Raw genomic sequence first — 16,929 nt, 5'->3', positions numbered from 1 at the left:
ACTAAATGTTCGTTTGTGTGTATTTACACGCATTTATAACTACAATGCCCAGACTTTTACCTTGAAAAATAAGTATCTATGGCTTGGTAGCTTGCCTATGTCTCCCCAGTAGATCATCAGTATGTCCCCCCAAAGCACTGAGGTTGTGGCTCAGTTGGGCAGGTATGTCTGCTGGATTGACTCCCTTAATCCTCTTACAACATCACTAAGGATGTTTTGAGCCAGGCCAAGTCGTTTGATGATCTATTATTATCAGATGGCCAAGGAGTTAAGGTAACGAAAATTGTGACTTTTACAGTCCACTAATCTGGTATAAAGAATTTAAAAGGTTTCTATTTAATAGTCGAGTTCTTTTGCTTGAGCTCCATGCATCAATTCTGTTCTGATCATGATTTTCTGGTGGATCTCCTCATTAAGTTTTCTGGAGTTTCAGCACGTATGAAGTGGCCACTGCTTGCGCGAGGGAGCTGCAGGCGGACAAACTGATTAGTTTACTGGATGGTCCTTTGCTAGATGATAACGGGCGACTTATAAGGTTCATGACACTCCAGGGTGCGGATGAGCTTATTAGAAAATGGGCGGAACAAAGCCAGACGGCAGCAAATTATGTGAAAGCAGTGGCTGGTATTGATTATGTTAGAAGTCTGGGCTTAGCAAATTTAAGCAATAAAGAACTGGATCATGCAAATAGTAATGCAAGCAATGTGATAAAAGAGAACGGGCGCATTTCAATAAAGGATGAAAGTGGTTCACAGGGAGGACATGGGCTTGCTATTGGTGGAGAAGAGAGGCTCTCAAGAAATTACGGCTACTTATCTGAACTGACAGCCGCAGTTTTTGTTTGCCGCGTAAGGAGCCACTGTTATTTCCATATCACACTTTGTAAGAAGGCTATTTAAGAGTTTCTGGGCCGAATATAAAATATCTGCTCGAAAGCTTTTTGTAGGGTGGGGTGCAGCGCGTACATTTGCTGGATGCCACAATTGAGGGAGTGCTTCTTCTAGAGTTGTATTCAAGAGATGGTATTGGAACCATGATTGCAAGGTAAGATTATGGCATCCCTCCGGTCAAGCTGTTTTTCCAAAGAAAATGACCTTCATAGCATAACTTTTTTGGAGTCTGCAGTGACCGGTACGAGGGTACAAGAGCAGCAGAGGTGAATGATCTGCCCAAAATTGAAGAGTTACTTCGACCTCTAGAAGAAAGTGGAGTCCTCATCAATAGGTCACGTGAACAGGTATGAACATCGCATGTGAATTTAGGAACATAATTGACAATTTTAACCTCTGGCTTAACAACTCATTTAATCGTCTGTACAGCTACTGAAGGAACTTAATTCCTTCATAGTGGTAGAGAGGGATGCATCAATAATTGCATGCGCTGCTCTTTTCCCCTATTATGAAGAGAATTGTGCCGAAGTTGCTGCTCTTGCTGTTTCTGTGGAATGCCGCAGCAATGGGCAAGGGGATAAGTTATTGGGTGCGTGAATTTATGCTAGAAACCGTAAATTAAGCGGAATCAAATTTTAACTAATGTGATTTTTTGCCTTTCTCTATGAGCAGATTACATTGAGAACAAGGCAGTGGGCATGGGGCTAAAGAGTCTCTTTCTTCTAACAACCAGAACAGCTGATTGGTATCATCATTCTTGACAGTACATCAAAATTCTTGATTAAAGATGTGCATTGTCTTACTCAAGTGGTTTTGCATTTGCAGGTTTGTAAGGCGAGGATTTTCGCAGTGCACGATTGACTGCATTCCAGAAAAAAGGCGGGCGAATATAGATCTAACAAGGGGTTCAAAATACTATGTCAAAAGCTACTAGGTAGAAGTCAGAACTGAGGGCCCTTTTCATGATACTTGAAGAACAAAGGTGGGCGAAGATAGATAACAAAGGGCCCAAAATACTGTGTCAAAACGCTACTAGGCAGAAGTCAGAACTGAGGGCCCTTTTTATGATGCTTGAAGAAAGCCACACCACCTCAATTTTGTAACTTGGCAGAGGCTGTTTTGTATTTTTATATTGGAAATTTTGATTCTATATGAGCGCAAGGTCTACGCGTAAGAGGAGGAAATCATTTCTTAGTCAATCCTTCATATTGTCTTTCCCACTTAATGTAGCAGGGCTACATGTCACTTTCACAAGACCACCATTAGTAGAGTTGGTCTGGTATGGTTCGTCTGGTATGGTTCACACTGGACGGACTCTCTGGGCTGGGCAGTGACACGTGGTAGGGACAATCTAGTGGACATTGTGGCCAGGTCACCACCACCACTCAGTTTGGAGATAGACTTAGATGGCTGACATTTATGAGCCGTTGGTGGCTCTTTATGGTTGTACATATGAGTAGTAGTTGTTGGGTCGTCGGGATTATCTTCTTCATTTATGGTCCAGCGTCGTCATCTAGAGTAGCGAGTATATACACACAACACGTCTTCACCATCCCTACACATCTGAGTCTCGACACCCCCATTGTACCCGTGAGTTCTGGACTGGAGTTGTGTGCTGCCACACCAGAGTCTGTATCGGTTCTTTGAGATAGTCGAGTTAGTCGAGTCCATATGTTCCGGTCTACTGCTGTGTCTCTGTGTTGATTAGTTGTTATCTATAGTTTTTTGTGTTTTCATTGTGTTTTGAGTGAGATGTCACGCACATTGCATTGAGGAGCATCCACTGTAGAGAGCACGACACTATCCGCGCTACAGGTGCTGTAATTTTTGGCACGTCCGGTAGGACCTCAACTGAAATCTCATTCTCTGTTGAGTTACAAATCGAGGAGCTAGTTGGGTTTACTTAGCCTCGCCTACTTCACCTTGCACAATGTAGCCTGCTGGTCTGGTCCAGTTTCATCGTAAACAACTTAGTCTAACTAGCTTAGTCTAACTGATCTAGTCTCTCGCTCTATTGGTCTGGTCCTCTTGCCCTGGTCCAACCAGCTCTCGTCCTGGTCTAGTCCTTCCTCATCCCTGGTCCCGCCCTGGTCTAGTAGAGTCTAGACTGGTGTTCACCAGTTAAAAGTCTTCTTGCCCAAAGCTTGGTTGCGTTTGTGGTTATTGCATGACACATACAAGGCGGTCATTAGAGTGTCAAAGCGCATTGTTGAGACCTCTGAAGCACTACCACAAGAGGCATCAACCCTTGGTACCTAGTAGAAGTCCACCAACCTCATCACCGATACCTCCACATACGGTTTCATCCATTGCTCCATCCAATTCTACATCTTCCAGGTCACCTTCCCTATTAAAGCTCTCCCCCATTTTGCTATAGCAAGCTATTGAGCAATAGACTCTTGAGCAAGAGTCCATGGAGGCGTTGACCAGTGTTTTGGCCAAGGTAAACATCAAGTTTCCTACTTTCAAGGGACTCTCCTCAACAGATGCAAATGACCATGCAAGGAGGTTTGTATCTCTTTGTAGAGATTGTGGTCTTAATAGAGAGGATGCTTATTTGGTACTTTTTCCATCTACCTTGGATGGATTAGTAGACAAGTGGTACAGTCAGTTTGCAAAGAACCACTTCACTACTTGGGCTACATTAAGACAACAATTTTGTGAAGCTTTTCGATCGTGCGATTTCCAAGAAAAGGTTTTGGATGAGTTGGCCAACGTGCTGCTTCAGCCCAAAGAGACTTTTGCAGAACTCATGACTCGAACAAAGTCTTTGGTTGCCAAGCTTCCTCAGCCACCAGGTGAGTTCATGGTCAAGAAATGAGTAGAGAAGGCTCTTCCAAAGACTTCTCAATGAAAACTGAGAGAGAATCTCGAACCTGTTGCCACTTCGGAGGAGTTTGTTGTGGTTGCTACTAGGATAGAGGGGGCAAGGAAGCTGTTTACCGACTCTCCTTAGGTAGAGACTGCCTCTGTACTCTTGGAGAGTCCATCTGACCCTTTGACTTCTTTACGTAGGGAACTTGAAGCCCTAAAACTACAACGCGCTCTTCAAGAGGAGAAATCAATCTCTCTTAGACGGGAGAAGCCTCCACATCACGAGGCTTTGGATCAAATCAAGAAAGAGCTAGAAGAGCTTAGGTCTCAGCAGGAGACTAAGTCTATGGTATGATGCAGCTCGTGTCGCTCTCCAAGACACCCTCCACAACATTGTCCCCTCATGCTTATTGCCATTTTTGCGAAAAGTATGGGCATGAAGACAAGGATTGCTACTATATCAAGGGATTGCGGCAAATACAACAAAGTCTAGGTCCTTCTCTCCAACAAGGGCTAGCACCAACATCCAATACAGTTTCCCCCTATGGCTATCCAAATTACATGCCACCTTTGCTCAATACCCCTACTGTCCAAGGTATGTCGACGGGTACTTTTCCATCTCAAAGTTTTTATTATCCTCATGCTCCCTCAGTCCCTCATAGCTTCTACACCTCAACTTCCAACTCCATGCAACAAGAACAGAGACCACCTCATCGCTCGTTTCGTCCATCAAATCGGCCCATCCCCAACAAGAATTCACATTGCCGAAGATCAATCTGATCTTTGAACACCATCCCTTAGCCATCACCTGCTACTCATACAGTTGGGCCACAACAAGTGGGGGAGCCCGTTGGCGTAGTCACTCGAGCACAAAGAGCAGCTCTTGGTCTCAGCTTGCCAACAGGTCTATCTCGTCCATCTCCACTTCCACAACCTGACCAAATTGACGTGCCCTTCATTGGTGCTAAGAGTAGGCCAGACTCTATGCTTTTGGACATTGATGGAGCCTTCTTAAAAGCAGTGATTGACTTGGAACACGTTAGAGTTCCAGAGGAAGCCCAGATTGAAGGAGCTAAGCCCACAGCGGAAGCAATCTTGAAGAACACCTTTCAACAAGTGTCCCTTTATGAGATGCTCAGACTAGATGCAACCCTCAGAAGTGACATCCTCTCAATCATTCAGTCTCTGTACCCAGGTGCAGGGCCTAGTGGCAGGCACCTCCCTGTACAGCCCTTAGAGTCTTATATGATTTCTTATCCAGCTGCTCCCCTCACCTACAAAAGTCCTCCTATCACTGTATCTATTCTTGGGCATCATTTCTCAGGCGTCATAGTGGAGGATGGATCCGGGATCAATCTGATGCTAGAGTTTACTATGTTGGCTTTAGGTTTGTAGCCTACTCGTCTCGCTCCATTTACTGTTACATTGGTTGACCAGAGGACAATCTATTCAATGGGCAAAGTAGATAAGGTGCCTCTGAAGGTACAAGACTTCACATTTAGCTTGTATTTTGTGGTGGTCAGTCTTTCCAAGGTGGTGGGAGGATTTTCTTTGCTTATTGATAGACGATGGTTGTGGCATACTAAGGCACTTCATGATTGGGGAAACGACGCAATGTGGATACATACTCTTGGCTCCCCCATGCAACCAATTCGACTCGAAGGAGGTATGGATCTAGTGATTCATCACAGCTCGTTGTCAGTACAATCCAACCCCGACCCCGAGCAGCCTATCCCACCTGATGAGTCTGACGAAGACCTGCTGCAGTGGTTGGAAGCTACCACATTGATGCCGTGCTATGTGGTCTCGATTCAAGCCTCACTACCTGTCTCCTCAGGCTGACACCAGTGACCCAAGTCCCCTACAGTAGAAAGTGTGCCAGTCAAAGAATCAAGTGGATTGGTCCTTGATGACCATGATTCAAGTGTTCCACTGATGGAAGTCGTCGGCCTTGGTAAACCTATAACACATCACCAAAGGGGAAATAAATCTCCTTTGCATGAATTCGCCATGGTCCACCTCAACATCTCCCGGTCTGATGCCCCGCCTACTCAAAAGCACTCTGTTGTGTCTGCAGACTTGCCCTTCAAGGAGCTTCCACTAGGATGGTTATAAGAGGAGTTTGCGGAGTTTCCATTCGATCAAACATCAGCCCATGATGTCTCGAAGCTCCAAGAGACATCTCACTCTTCATCTTCTGAGCCACCCTCTCTAGCTACACCTCCTGACCCGGTCAAAGAAGTCAACCTGGGAGACCCTGACAACCCTTAGCACAACATCCTCTTAGCAGCTTGGTTATGGGAGCGTCCCGTGTTACTCGATCATGTAGTCTCTTTTATACACTCTTTTAAAGATGTTTTAGCTTGGTCCTACAAGGAATTGGAAGGGATCTCACCAAAATTGGGTGTCCATATCATCCCTCTGGTTGAAGGGGCTAAGCCTATCAGAGGCTGAGCTTACAAGCTCAACGCAAAATATGTAGAGGCTGTCAAGTCAGAGCTAGAAAAAATGCAAGAAACAGGGATCATTGTACTTGTGGAGCACTTTGAGTGGTTATCACCCATGGTGATAGCGCCTAAGAAGCAATCCAATAAAATCCGTGTGTGCGTAGATTACCACGCTCTAAACAAGGTAGCTATCTCAGATGGTTTTCCCACACCTTTCACTGAGCGTGCGCTAGAAGATGTAGCAGGGCATGTATTGTACAGTTTCATTGATAGGTTCAGTGGATACAATCAGTTGGGCATCCTCCAGGTAATCGGATTAAGACGGCTTTCGTAACTCCTTGGGGTATTTTTATCCACACTAGAATGTCCTTTGGGTTGAAAAACGCTCCACCTTCCTTCAATCGAGCAGTATATCTCATATTCTGTCCTTTGCTTACAGATCATCTCTGCATCTTCATGGATGATTTTTCAACTTTCTTAGGTGCTCAGTGTTCAACCCTAGTGAAAAATCTAGAGGAGCACCTCGCTCAGCTCTTTGTTGTCTTTCTCAGGTGCAGAGAGGCACGCCTGAAGCTCAATCTGAACAAATGTCATTTTTTGGTCACTGAAGGTACACTTCTAGGTGATGTAGTGTCTGCTAAAGGTTTAGCGCCCGACCCAGAGAAGATAGTAGCAATCTTGAAGTTACCATCTCCCATCAACCCAAAAGGTGTGTAGAGCTTTGTAGGCCACACATGCTATCATTGTATGTTTATATGCTTGTATGTACAGGTGGCGCAATCACTGACCTGACTCACCAGTGCTACTGTCTCCTTTCAATGGTCCAAACCTGAGGCTGAAGCAGTTGCACACCTGAAAAAACGCCTCACTGAAGCGCCTATTCTAGTGGCTCTTGATTGGTCTCTTCCTTTTCATGTGCATACTGATGCCAGTCAACTGGCTGTGGGTGTTGTGCTGACCCAACCTAGTAAGGAGTACAATTTGGATGGTCCTGTTTACTATGCAAGTCGTCTGCTCACCAAAGCAGAGCGCAACTATAGCACCACAGAAAGGGAAGGTTTGGCTATTGTGTATGCTTTAAAAAAAATTCACCATTATTTATTAGGAGTTCACTTCACAGTTATTACTGATCACCATGTCCTGCGCTATTTGCTTAATAAGCCGCAAGTTGCAAGTCGAGTATGGCGATGGCTACTCTTATTTCAGGAGTTTGATTTCGAAGTGGTCTCATACCCGACAAACATCATGTCCTTGCTGACCACCTCTCGCATTCACATAGGTGAAGAAACAACAGGGGTTGTAGATGACTTTTCAGATAGCAGTCTCTTTAAGGTGGATACCACTCCAGAATGGTACGGTGATGTATTGCATTTGCTATCAACTAGGTTGTACCTTGATAATGCGTCTCCACTGCAAAAGAGAAGATTGCTTTTAAAGTCGAGATCATTCACTCTAATTAGAGGCCAGCTCTACAAATCGAGACCAGATGGGTGTTTTGAGAGGGTGTGTCTCTCCTCATGAAGGTCAAAATATTCTGGAGGATGCCCACAGTGGTCTCACTGGTGGCCATTACCCTGGTCACATCACCGTCCAGAGGATTCTACAGAGTGGTCTATGGTGGCCCTACGTTTTTTGGGATGCAATTGCCTATGTGAAAGTATTTCAACAACTGATTGCACTTGCAATACTGTAGCCAAGTTTCTATATGAAAATATTTTGTGCAGGTTTGGATATCCCCTGGAAATCACCAGTGTGACATGGGTAGTCACTTTGTCAATGAAATGATTTCAATCTTGCTCGCCAACTACAAGATTTTTCACCGTAAGTCTTGTTCCTATTACCCTAGAGCAAATGGGCAGGCCGAGAGCACCAATAAGGTTTTGATAGCCCTTCTGAGGAAAGCATTCACCTACATTCGTCGTCTTGGGCTCAAGATATCCATGGCACTCTTTGGGCTTACCGCACTTCTTTCAAAGCCACGACCAACCACACCCCATTTCAGTTAGCCTTCAATTTGGAAGCGATAGCACCCTTTGAATTCAACTCAGGATCTCCACGGGTAGGCAATCTCCGTGCCAATGGGGGTTTGGGGTCTGTCTCTGTTTCTCGTCTCGTCCTATTGGAAGAAAGCCACTCTTGAAGTAGAGCAGCTTCGTCGCAAGGCATGGCATGATCGCCATCTCAGAAAGCCAAAAATTATGCAAGGATCATTGGTGCTACCGTATCAAGCTAGATATCAGAATGAAGCAAAGAAATTGGTCCCAACTTGGCAAGGTCCATTCATGGTACAGGAAATATTGCCACAAGGAGAGATCAGCTTGTAACTTTGGACGGTGTTCCCTTGCCGTTGTAAATGGCTCCAGAATCAAGTGCTATTATCCCTCTGAGTAAACAGTCTGTAGCCATTTCGCCACCTGTAATTGTTATGTCTATAGTATAGGTTCCTGAATCACCCATCTTTTTTCTTTCCATTAGCTTTCCACCAGAGCCAGTGTTATGTTAATGTCTCTACACACACTCAGTCTCTGCTATGCCTGTAGGAGTCTCCACATTTCCTCCTAAGGTATACTTTCTCTACACTCTGTAATTGGGGTACTTGTTTCATCTTGAAATCCAATCGTTCTTCCTATAATGCTTTCTATCATATGTATTGTTTGACGCTTTTATTGGGGTCTCTCTAGTTGAACTCCTCGGCTAGATTTGTAAGGTCTCCTGTGATAGTTTCCTATGAAGGTAAACCTCTCTTCATCTTCTTCTTCTTCTAGTGTAACACAATTGGGTCATTGGGAGACTTTTCTAAGTTCATACTCTTCTCTCAGTAACACAAAGTTGTCTGTCTATAGTCTCCTACTTTTCCTTACAGTTTCTACATAAACATTCACTACCACTAAACCCCTTCCTACCTCCATGATAACCCCCCTTACTACCTCCTAGGCCTAACTGCCCTCTCCCCTCTTTACTGTCCCTCGCCCCCTACTTAGTGCCCTCTCTATATCCCAACTTGCCCCTCCCCCTCACAAGTGGCCCCCTCCCCGATTCGTCCCCTTCTCTCCCAACTCGTCCCCCCTCTCTCCCAACTCGCCCCCTTCCCCCTCCCAACTCGTCCCTCACCCTCACAACTCGCCCCTCCCCAACTTGTCCCCCCCCCTCTCTCCAACTCGTCCCTCCCCTCACCAATTCGCCCTACCCCTCCCCAACTCTCCCAACTCGGTGCCCCTCTCTCCTAGCTCGCTCCCTTTCCCTTTATCAACTTGCCCTACCCCCTCCCCAACTCGTCCCTCGCCCTCACAACTTGCCCCTCCAAATTCGTTCCCCCTCTCCCACAACTCGCCCCCTTCCCCTCTCCCCAACTCGTCCCTCCCCTCACCAATTCGCCCTACCCCCTCCCCAACTCATCCCTCCCCTATCCCAACTCGTCCCCCCCCTTCTCTTCCAACTTGCCCCTCCCCTCCCCAACTCGCCCTACCCCTCCCCGACTAGTCCCCCTCACCAACTCGTCCTACCCCCTCCCCTTACCCAATTCGTCTACCCCCAGTTCGTCAAACCTCAACTCAACCTCTACTCGTCTTTATTCACCTTCTTTATTTGTTCCGCTTTTCCTCCAAAGCAGCCCTAATCACACACATCTCTCGCCTCTCTACACAATTCGACCACTCTGCCCTCTTCGGCTTCTTCCGCTTCGGCTCCTCCACTACAAACTACAGTAGTTTGGCTTCTTTCGCTTCGGCTCCTTCCGTGGGATAACTATAGACAGTGATATACATATACATACAGGGTGAAAGCAGTATGCAGTAATTGCAGAGTTATCATATGTATGCAATTGTGGATCAGCTTTTAAGTGTCTGAACGTTCTTCTGGCTGCGAATTGGGGACAACCTCCGTCAGTCAGTGAGGGTGTGGCCTATCAGTTACTGTGTTAGAAGTTTTGCAATTCCCATGGCGGGTAGCAGTAAACACTCTAGAAAAGCAAGATTAATAAAGAAGCCACCACCTCAACCATTGAGTTCTGCTGAGGAGGAGGATGACTCAGAAACTAGTTGCCAAGATCTGGATGACTTCACTTTTAGTGATGCCAGCGATGAAAGTTACAAAGCCTCCCCAACCTCGGAGTCGGATTCAAAAGCTACCTCTAAATCGGACGCGTCCAAAGAAACACATGTGAAAACAGCAGGTTAAAAGGAATGCAATCATCAAATCATTAGTCATGAGATCAGTCGGCCATCTACATCTAAAACTCGCACACCATTCTCCTTGGTTGTTTATCTACAGCCGCCTTGACCATCTCTAGACGAAATCCTCTCCAAGGACCAGCTACAGACTCTGGGTCTTACATAACTGTCTGTTGGCGATCTGCCAACTACTATTCTTGTTGCGATGATACATGATCTTTTGAAGAACTTTCCCAAGGTCAGGGGTCACAAACTCACTGCTACACGGTTAGGCCATGCTATGGGTATGACCACCTTTCCATCTGTGAAGCCTGCTACCCGAACTTTCTGTCAGCTTTCCAAGGAGGCCACCATTCAGGCATGTCAAGAGATGCTTAATAAGGATCACCCGGATTACGAAAGAAACAAACAGCTCCTGGCAATCTTTAGATACTACTTATGGGCTAGAGATGCCAAAGAAGATAAGGGAAAATGTGAACTGCCCACTACATTATCCCATTGGGACGGCCTTTAATGTTTGTTTCACGCCCAACCCTGTGGATTTCACCATATTATTTTTTCACCGTTACAATCTAGGACCAAAAGGTTTCGGGCCCAGGAGATCTGGGGAGTTCAGCTTCAAATGTTTCGCAGCACCTCTCTTGATGTGGGTCATAAATATACATGTTACACTAGACGAAGTAGATGAGGATACACAAAGTGTGCAAGGGAAAAGGAAATCCTTAAACATTCATGCTGATCCTAAAATCACGAAGAAAACGAGGATCAAAGCGAAGGTGGTGAAAGATGCAGCAGAGTCTCTACTCTCTTTGCCAATATCTGAGAGCCAACAGACGAAGGTGGCACGTCTTCTGCGACGCTCTCTGTCTTCCACCGCTCTATCTACTTGGCTAGTGTCTACTTCCAAACTTCATGAAAAATCGGCGGCTTCTCCCTCGGAGATTCCTCTACCTTCTTTTCCAATATTCACCCATAGTGATGCCAATATATCACTGACCCCGCCTGCAACAACCATTTCAGCTCCTACTCCACCAGTAGTACCTACTCCTAGCGAGCCCGTTGTGCACTTGGGAGTCCTCAATTATCATCTTCAGGGGTGGCCGACTCTACTTCTGTGCTACACCTTTCGGAGAAAGTATTACAAGACTCTAGGAATGCTATTGCCACCATAGAGCTTGGAGCGGAAGAGCTAGCTACCACGCACCAGCGCCATTCTGCCATATACACAGCTATGGAGGGATCTCTGAAGGTCGTCGAGAGTGTCATCTCGGATCGGGATGCTACAATTTTCGCATTGCAACAAGCTTTGAAAATAAAGTCAGACATCATTGAAGACCTTAAAGCACATGTGCAAGGATTTCGGGAAATGCTTCTACATGGAGATAGGTCTGCTCAGGCTCAAGCTCAGGCTCAAGCTCAGGCTCAGGCTCATGCTCAGGCTCATGCTCAGGTTGGCGTGGGGTTTGGATGGACTGGATCTGGGCCACCATTGCATACTACAGGTCCTTCTCAGCAATCTATGAGACTCTACACACAGCCTCTAGTTTAGTACTACATTCAACAGTATCCTCAAGGGTTTCAGTCATCGCCATTGTCCCACATGCATACTCTTCCTTGCTGCGATGGTGTTGTTGGTTTACACCACCATGGATGTGTCACTCGCCGTCCTTAGTACACTACCGGACAGATGTTACCCTCTGCCCTGTAAACAGGTGGCGGCTCCTTTCACAGGCAGCCAGGTTATAGACAGCAGAGCCCAACAGCCTCTAGTCCATCAGCGAAGTTCCACCATTGATTTGATGGCTCCACCTCAAGAGACTGATCCTTTGGGTGCGGTTGTGGCGACTTCTCTTTCTCTGGGATGACAGGATGACAGTCTTTTCACCATGGCAGTACAGTAGTAATTTATTATTGCAGTTCAGTCTTTTAGCAGTTTCAGTTGTTCTCTCACCGAGACGGTGAGTGATTTTGTGGCGGGCAACCTGTAGTAGGGCTACGGTGTCACTTCCATAGGACACACAGTTAATACAGTTGGTATGGTCTGGTTCACATTGGACGGACTCTCTGGGTTGGGCAGTGACACGTGGCAGGGACAGGGACGGTGGTCTAGTGGGCATTGTGGCTAGGTCACCACCACCACTCAGTTTGGAGATAGATTTAGATGGCTCACATTTATGAGCAGTTAGTGGCTCTTTATGGTTGTACATATGAGTAGTACTTGTTGGGTCATCGGGATTATCTTCTTCATATATGGTCCAACGTCGTCGTCTAGAGTAGTGAGTCTATACACACAACACGTCTGCACCATCCCTGCACATCTAAGCCTCGACACCCCCATTGTACCCGTGAGTTCTGGGCTAGATCTGAGTGTGCTGCCACGCAAGAGTCTGTATCGGTTCTTTGAGATAGTCGAGTCCATATGTTTTGGTCTGCGGGCTGTGCCTCTGCGTTGATTAGTTGTTGTCTATTGTTTCCCATGTTTTCATTCTATTTTGATTGAGATGTCACACACATTGCACCGAGGAGCACCCACTGTAGAGAGCACGACACATATCCGTACTACACTTAAAGAGCTAGTCTAGCTCTACATGGGTGAGCCTGATTGGTTAGAAGAGTTCATTCAAGTGAAACCATGCAAAGAACTATGTTGTTTGGAAACCCTTTCCAAAATTGGTATTTGGAAATCTGTAGCAAAGCCTGGGGAAGCCCCCCTCAGAAGGGAATATTATTTGGAGCCTTTTGACAATTGTTTGCGACTATAAGTAATCGGGTAACATGTGACACATGGAGACTCCAATGGTTACTCCTTCCAATTCCCCTTAACCTTAGTCCCAGTTTTGTTATTTTGTCATTAGATTTGTTTCCTTTTTTTATTGAGATACCACAAATACACATTGATTTGTTGCGTACCCCTTGAGAAGGGGTTAACAAAATCTTTGTTTCTTTGTCTATCACTCTCTCACATCTCTAGAAAACAATAACAAGTCTCTCTCTCTCTCTCTCTCTCTCTCTCTCTCTCTCTCTCTCAAATAGGGCTATCTCATTGTCATCCAAGAGATCTTAGACATTGTACACACAAAACAATGGGTATAAATGGATCAAATTTGAGATGAACAACAATGCCACCTAGGGACAAGTGAAGATGGAACAAAGGGAATTTAGTCCCACTAAACTTGTCCATCTGCAAAGGGGAAGTGTGAACCCACTGTTGGATGAGCAAATTTTAAAAAGTAGGGACTTGTAATGACCAAGCTGAGAATCCCATATGCAAGTCCACAAAGAGAAGCCAATAAAAAAGTCAATTGGCGGATAAGGCCATGACCACTCTCTTGGATCCTGTGAATGTCACAAAGGTTGCTATTGATGCATTTGGGCCACAAACATAGGAGGCTTTACCTAGCTTTTCTTTCCTCATGGTCCCGAAATGTAAACACAATAGACAAACCTTTGGAGCTATCCAACACACTGTGTTTCTTGATTCTTTCAATGTTTTGTAGTTGTAAGCGAGGATATATATTCTAGCACAACTCTAAGTCAACCAACAGGCAAAAATAGTTACATGGTTTTGCACAGAGTCTAATGACCTAAAGTGGTGACAATGATCAGAGAATGACCCAAGAGTTGCTAGTAAAAATCTCGAAGAATGAGTCTCTAGGGCAAATTGATGGTGCTATGGTGGTGCCTATAAAAATGGCACATCCAATGGTTTTAGCCACTAATGAAGACTGTGAGGATATTGGGTAGGAGGATCGGATACCCACAAAAATGAACCTGTGGATCGATACAAAAAGGATGATTTGAGACTTGAAATTAAGGATGGGAAGAATTCGTTTGACTTAGTGGAGAGGGATTAGACTCCATTGGTTACTGTAAATGGAGTGTGAATGCGATTCGAGAGGAAATGCGCTCGCTAGTTGATGTTGATTAATCAAGGAATTATGGATGCCATGTCAGATTTTGGAAAAAGCTCAAGCAACCACACAGTGCCAAGTCTTCTTGATGAACCACAATATGAGTGAGATACCAAGTGGCAAGCAAGAAGAAAAAAACACTCATGGACACTAACAACCAGCCCAATCTAATTCTAAGAAAAACATACATGTCTAGTAGTGATGATTTCCCCTTGGGGTGAAACAACCAAAGGTACAAAGTGCAAGTAAGATGGAGAAAAATCCTTTTAGTTGCTTTCCAATTCTTAAACCCTAAGATGTATAAATTGTGTGATTTACCAAAGCTCAATCCGAACATCCAACATTATTTTTTAAATCAGCCAACTTATGGCACCTACACCTAAATCCATAATGAAATATACAATGCACCTCATTGCCCGCTGATCGTGCACCCATAAAGAAAGGTTCATATGAAATCTCTCTAGGAGAAATATCCTCTAAGCTTACTACAAGTTCATAGTCGACCCTAGTTCATTAGGGAAATTTGGGACTTAATTTTGTGCCTTCTAGCTCTAGAGAGAGAATGCAATTCAACCGATGAGGGGAGAGCAACCATGGTGAATGTTAGCGGAGGCCTATAAAACTCAATGCTAGAGGGCTTGTTCTATTCATCTCTCTCCCCTTCAAAACCCTACAAAAAAATCACGTTTTTGGCATAAACTTCATAGGACAATAACTTTGTGCCCATATATTGTTGAGTAGTAAGGCATATATCTCATGACTTCAACACTTCATACTCACTTGCAATCCGAGCTTTGTCCAATACTACAATTTTTAACAGCATGTCCATTACAATAATTTCTAGCATTTAGGGCTTTGCAACCACCAACTATGGTAAGCACCAAAAACACCAAAATAGCTTCATCAAAACCTCCCTGATCACCTCGTCTTGCACCACTTGTTGGAATTTGTTGATTCTTGACTATGGTATAAAGTATACCTATGCTAAACATGATTACAAAGCTCTTCTTTACTCATTTTTGGATGTTGCTATGATGTGTGTACCAATGACCACCCATAATTGATTGGATATTAATGCAACTAATTGTACTAGCACGCTAAGTTCTTGTTGCTTCAGCAATGTCTAAACGGTCACTTGAGAAAGTGACCTTTTCAAAGAAAAAGTAAATTTGTTTCTTTATTATTTTGTGTTCTAAAATTCCCTACGAGTGCCAAATGAAAAATGTCAAACTATTGATTTAGCACTAGCTTGTTTGAAGTTAATTGGGCCAAGTGTTTCAAGTGAGCTTTATAGATGCTTTAACAACTAACTATGTAAAACCTAGGTGTGATGCTTATTGATTGTTTGTTGATGCATTCATAGCTACACAAGATGTAAATTTCACAAAAAAAGACCCTTAAAAACAATTGGCAATCCAATAATGGTTAAGCACTTGTGTGAGACAAGCCGATCTCCCAAAAATAGTTGATTCAATTGTGGGTGTTTGGTCCAAATTAATGCCTCTTGTTGCTAATGTTGCTGACCACACACCTTACTAATTCCTTATATAATCTCTCATTGCATACATTTTTGTACACGCATTGTAGTCTTGTATATCTCTATCTATGATAATCTTTTGATTTATTATTTTTATCTTGTGATGCGTTCACTATTTTCACCATGGCTTTCTCAAACACCATTATATCATGGAGATGATTATTGGTGCTGGTTAGAACAATCATAATATATAGTTTCTTTGATAGCTTTGCAATGAGACCTTTTGTCTAAGTCGTGAGAGGAACAGGGATGACAACAGCGGCGTGGCCGACATGGGCTCTAGCCAAAGGAGGGCATGAACAAGGTGGCACACGTATGTTCATCATCCTTCTCAGAAATTCTTCTATCAATACCTTGCTTCTCATGCCACTTTGAAAACAAGTAACTAGGAAGGAAGGCTAGGACACACCGGATGAGCTGCGTAAGAGAAATGTGAAGGACGAGTTAGAGGATAAGGAAAGGGACAATAGAGACTACAATGATAATCTTAAAAGGAAAAGAAGGACAAGATAAAGCATGCCGTACTTGGAAAATGGAAGGCCAAGGAGAAATACAGAGGAGAAGCGGTTCATTGAAAACATTGATGTTGATGATTCAAATGTGATTCCGATGAAAGTGATGACAATCGCAATGATGATGAACCTCTATGGACCGAGTTAACGCGGATAAATAAAGAAAGTGCATAAGAAAAATTGAGAAAGAAAAGACAGAAGAAGGAGGAAAATTTGAAATCAAAAGAAGTCAAAAAATTTAGAGGAAACCCCTTGCTGAATCCAAATTTCTCAGTGAAGAGGAGGTGGGATAATGATGTTGTTTTCAAGAGTCGGGCATGTGAACCAAAGGTGATGAAGCAATTCATTAATGACATTATCACAATGATTTCCATCACAAGTTTCTCAACAAATACATGAAGTGAGGTATTTCCATAGGAGGTATTGTAAGCGGGTCCCCACGACGAACGTCTGTAGCATAGCTATCTAAGACTCACATAATGTTAAGGAATTGACTCGGTGGGGCACAGAGACTCTTTGAGTTTGGCATTCCTCAAGAAGTGAACCTAACAAGCAAACACACTAACACAACAAGCAGATCACCACTCAATGATCGAAAAATTTGTCTATGTCCTTTCTCGCCGCTTTCAATCATCACACCATTTTCGCA

At 44.3% G+C, this 16,929-nt stretch overlaps 1 protein-coding gene and 1 pseudogene across 1 annotated transcript in view; both read left to right on the top strand.

Annotated features, from left to right (window-relative positions):
- The window catches only part of LOC147421855 (putative amino-acid acetyltransferase NAGS1, chloroplastic), a 44,553-nt gene extending 42,457 nt beyond the window's left edge, over nt 1-2,096 (top strand). The window contains exons 5-10 of the mRNA XM_086503482.1: nt 434-848; nt 947-1,044; nt 1,126-1,237; nt 1,320-1,479; nt 1,563-1,635; nt 1,716-2,096. Of these exons, the coding sequence (XP_086359608.1) occupies nt 434-848; nt 947-1,044; nt 1,126-1,237; nt 1,320-1,479; nt 1,563-1,635; nt 1,716-1,824 (967 nt within the window). The 3' untranslated portion in view covers nt 1,825-2,096. The remainder of the gene's footprint in view (nt 1-433; nt 849-946; nt 1,045-1,125; nt 1,238-1,319; nt 1,480-1,562; nt 1,636-1,715) is intronic.
- A 13,921-nt stretch (nt 2,097-16,017) lies between these two features.
- Nucleotides 16,018-16,684, top strand: LOC147421854 (uncharacterized; annotated as a pseudogene).
- The last annotated feature ends 245 nt before the right edge of the window (nt 16,685-16,929 follow it).

This window comes from Adiantum capillus-veneris, chromosome 27 (genome assembly GCF_014529385.1).
Source record: "Adiantum capillus-veneris isolate H3 chromosome 27, ASM1452938v2, whole genome shotgun sequence".
NCBI classification, from domain to species: domain Eukaryota; kingdom Viridiplantae; phylum Streptophyta; class Polypodiopsida; order Polypodiales; family Pteridaceae; genus Adiantum; species Adiantum capillus-veneris.
This window is presented reverse-complemented; position numbering and strand designations above follow the sequence as displayed.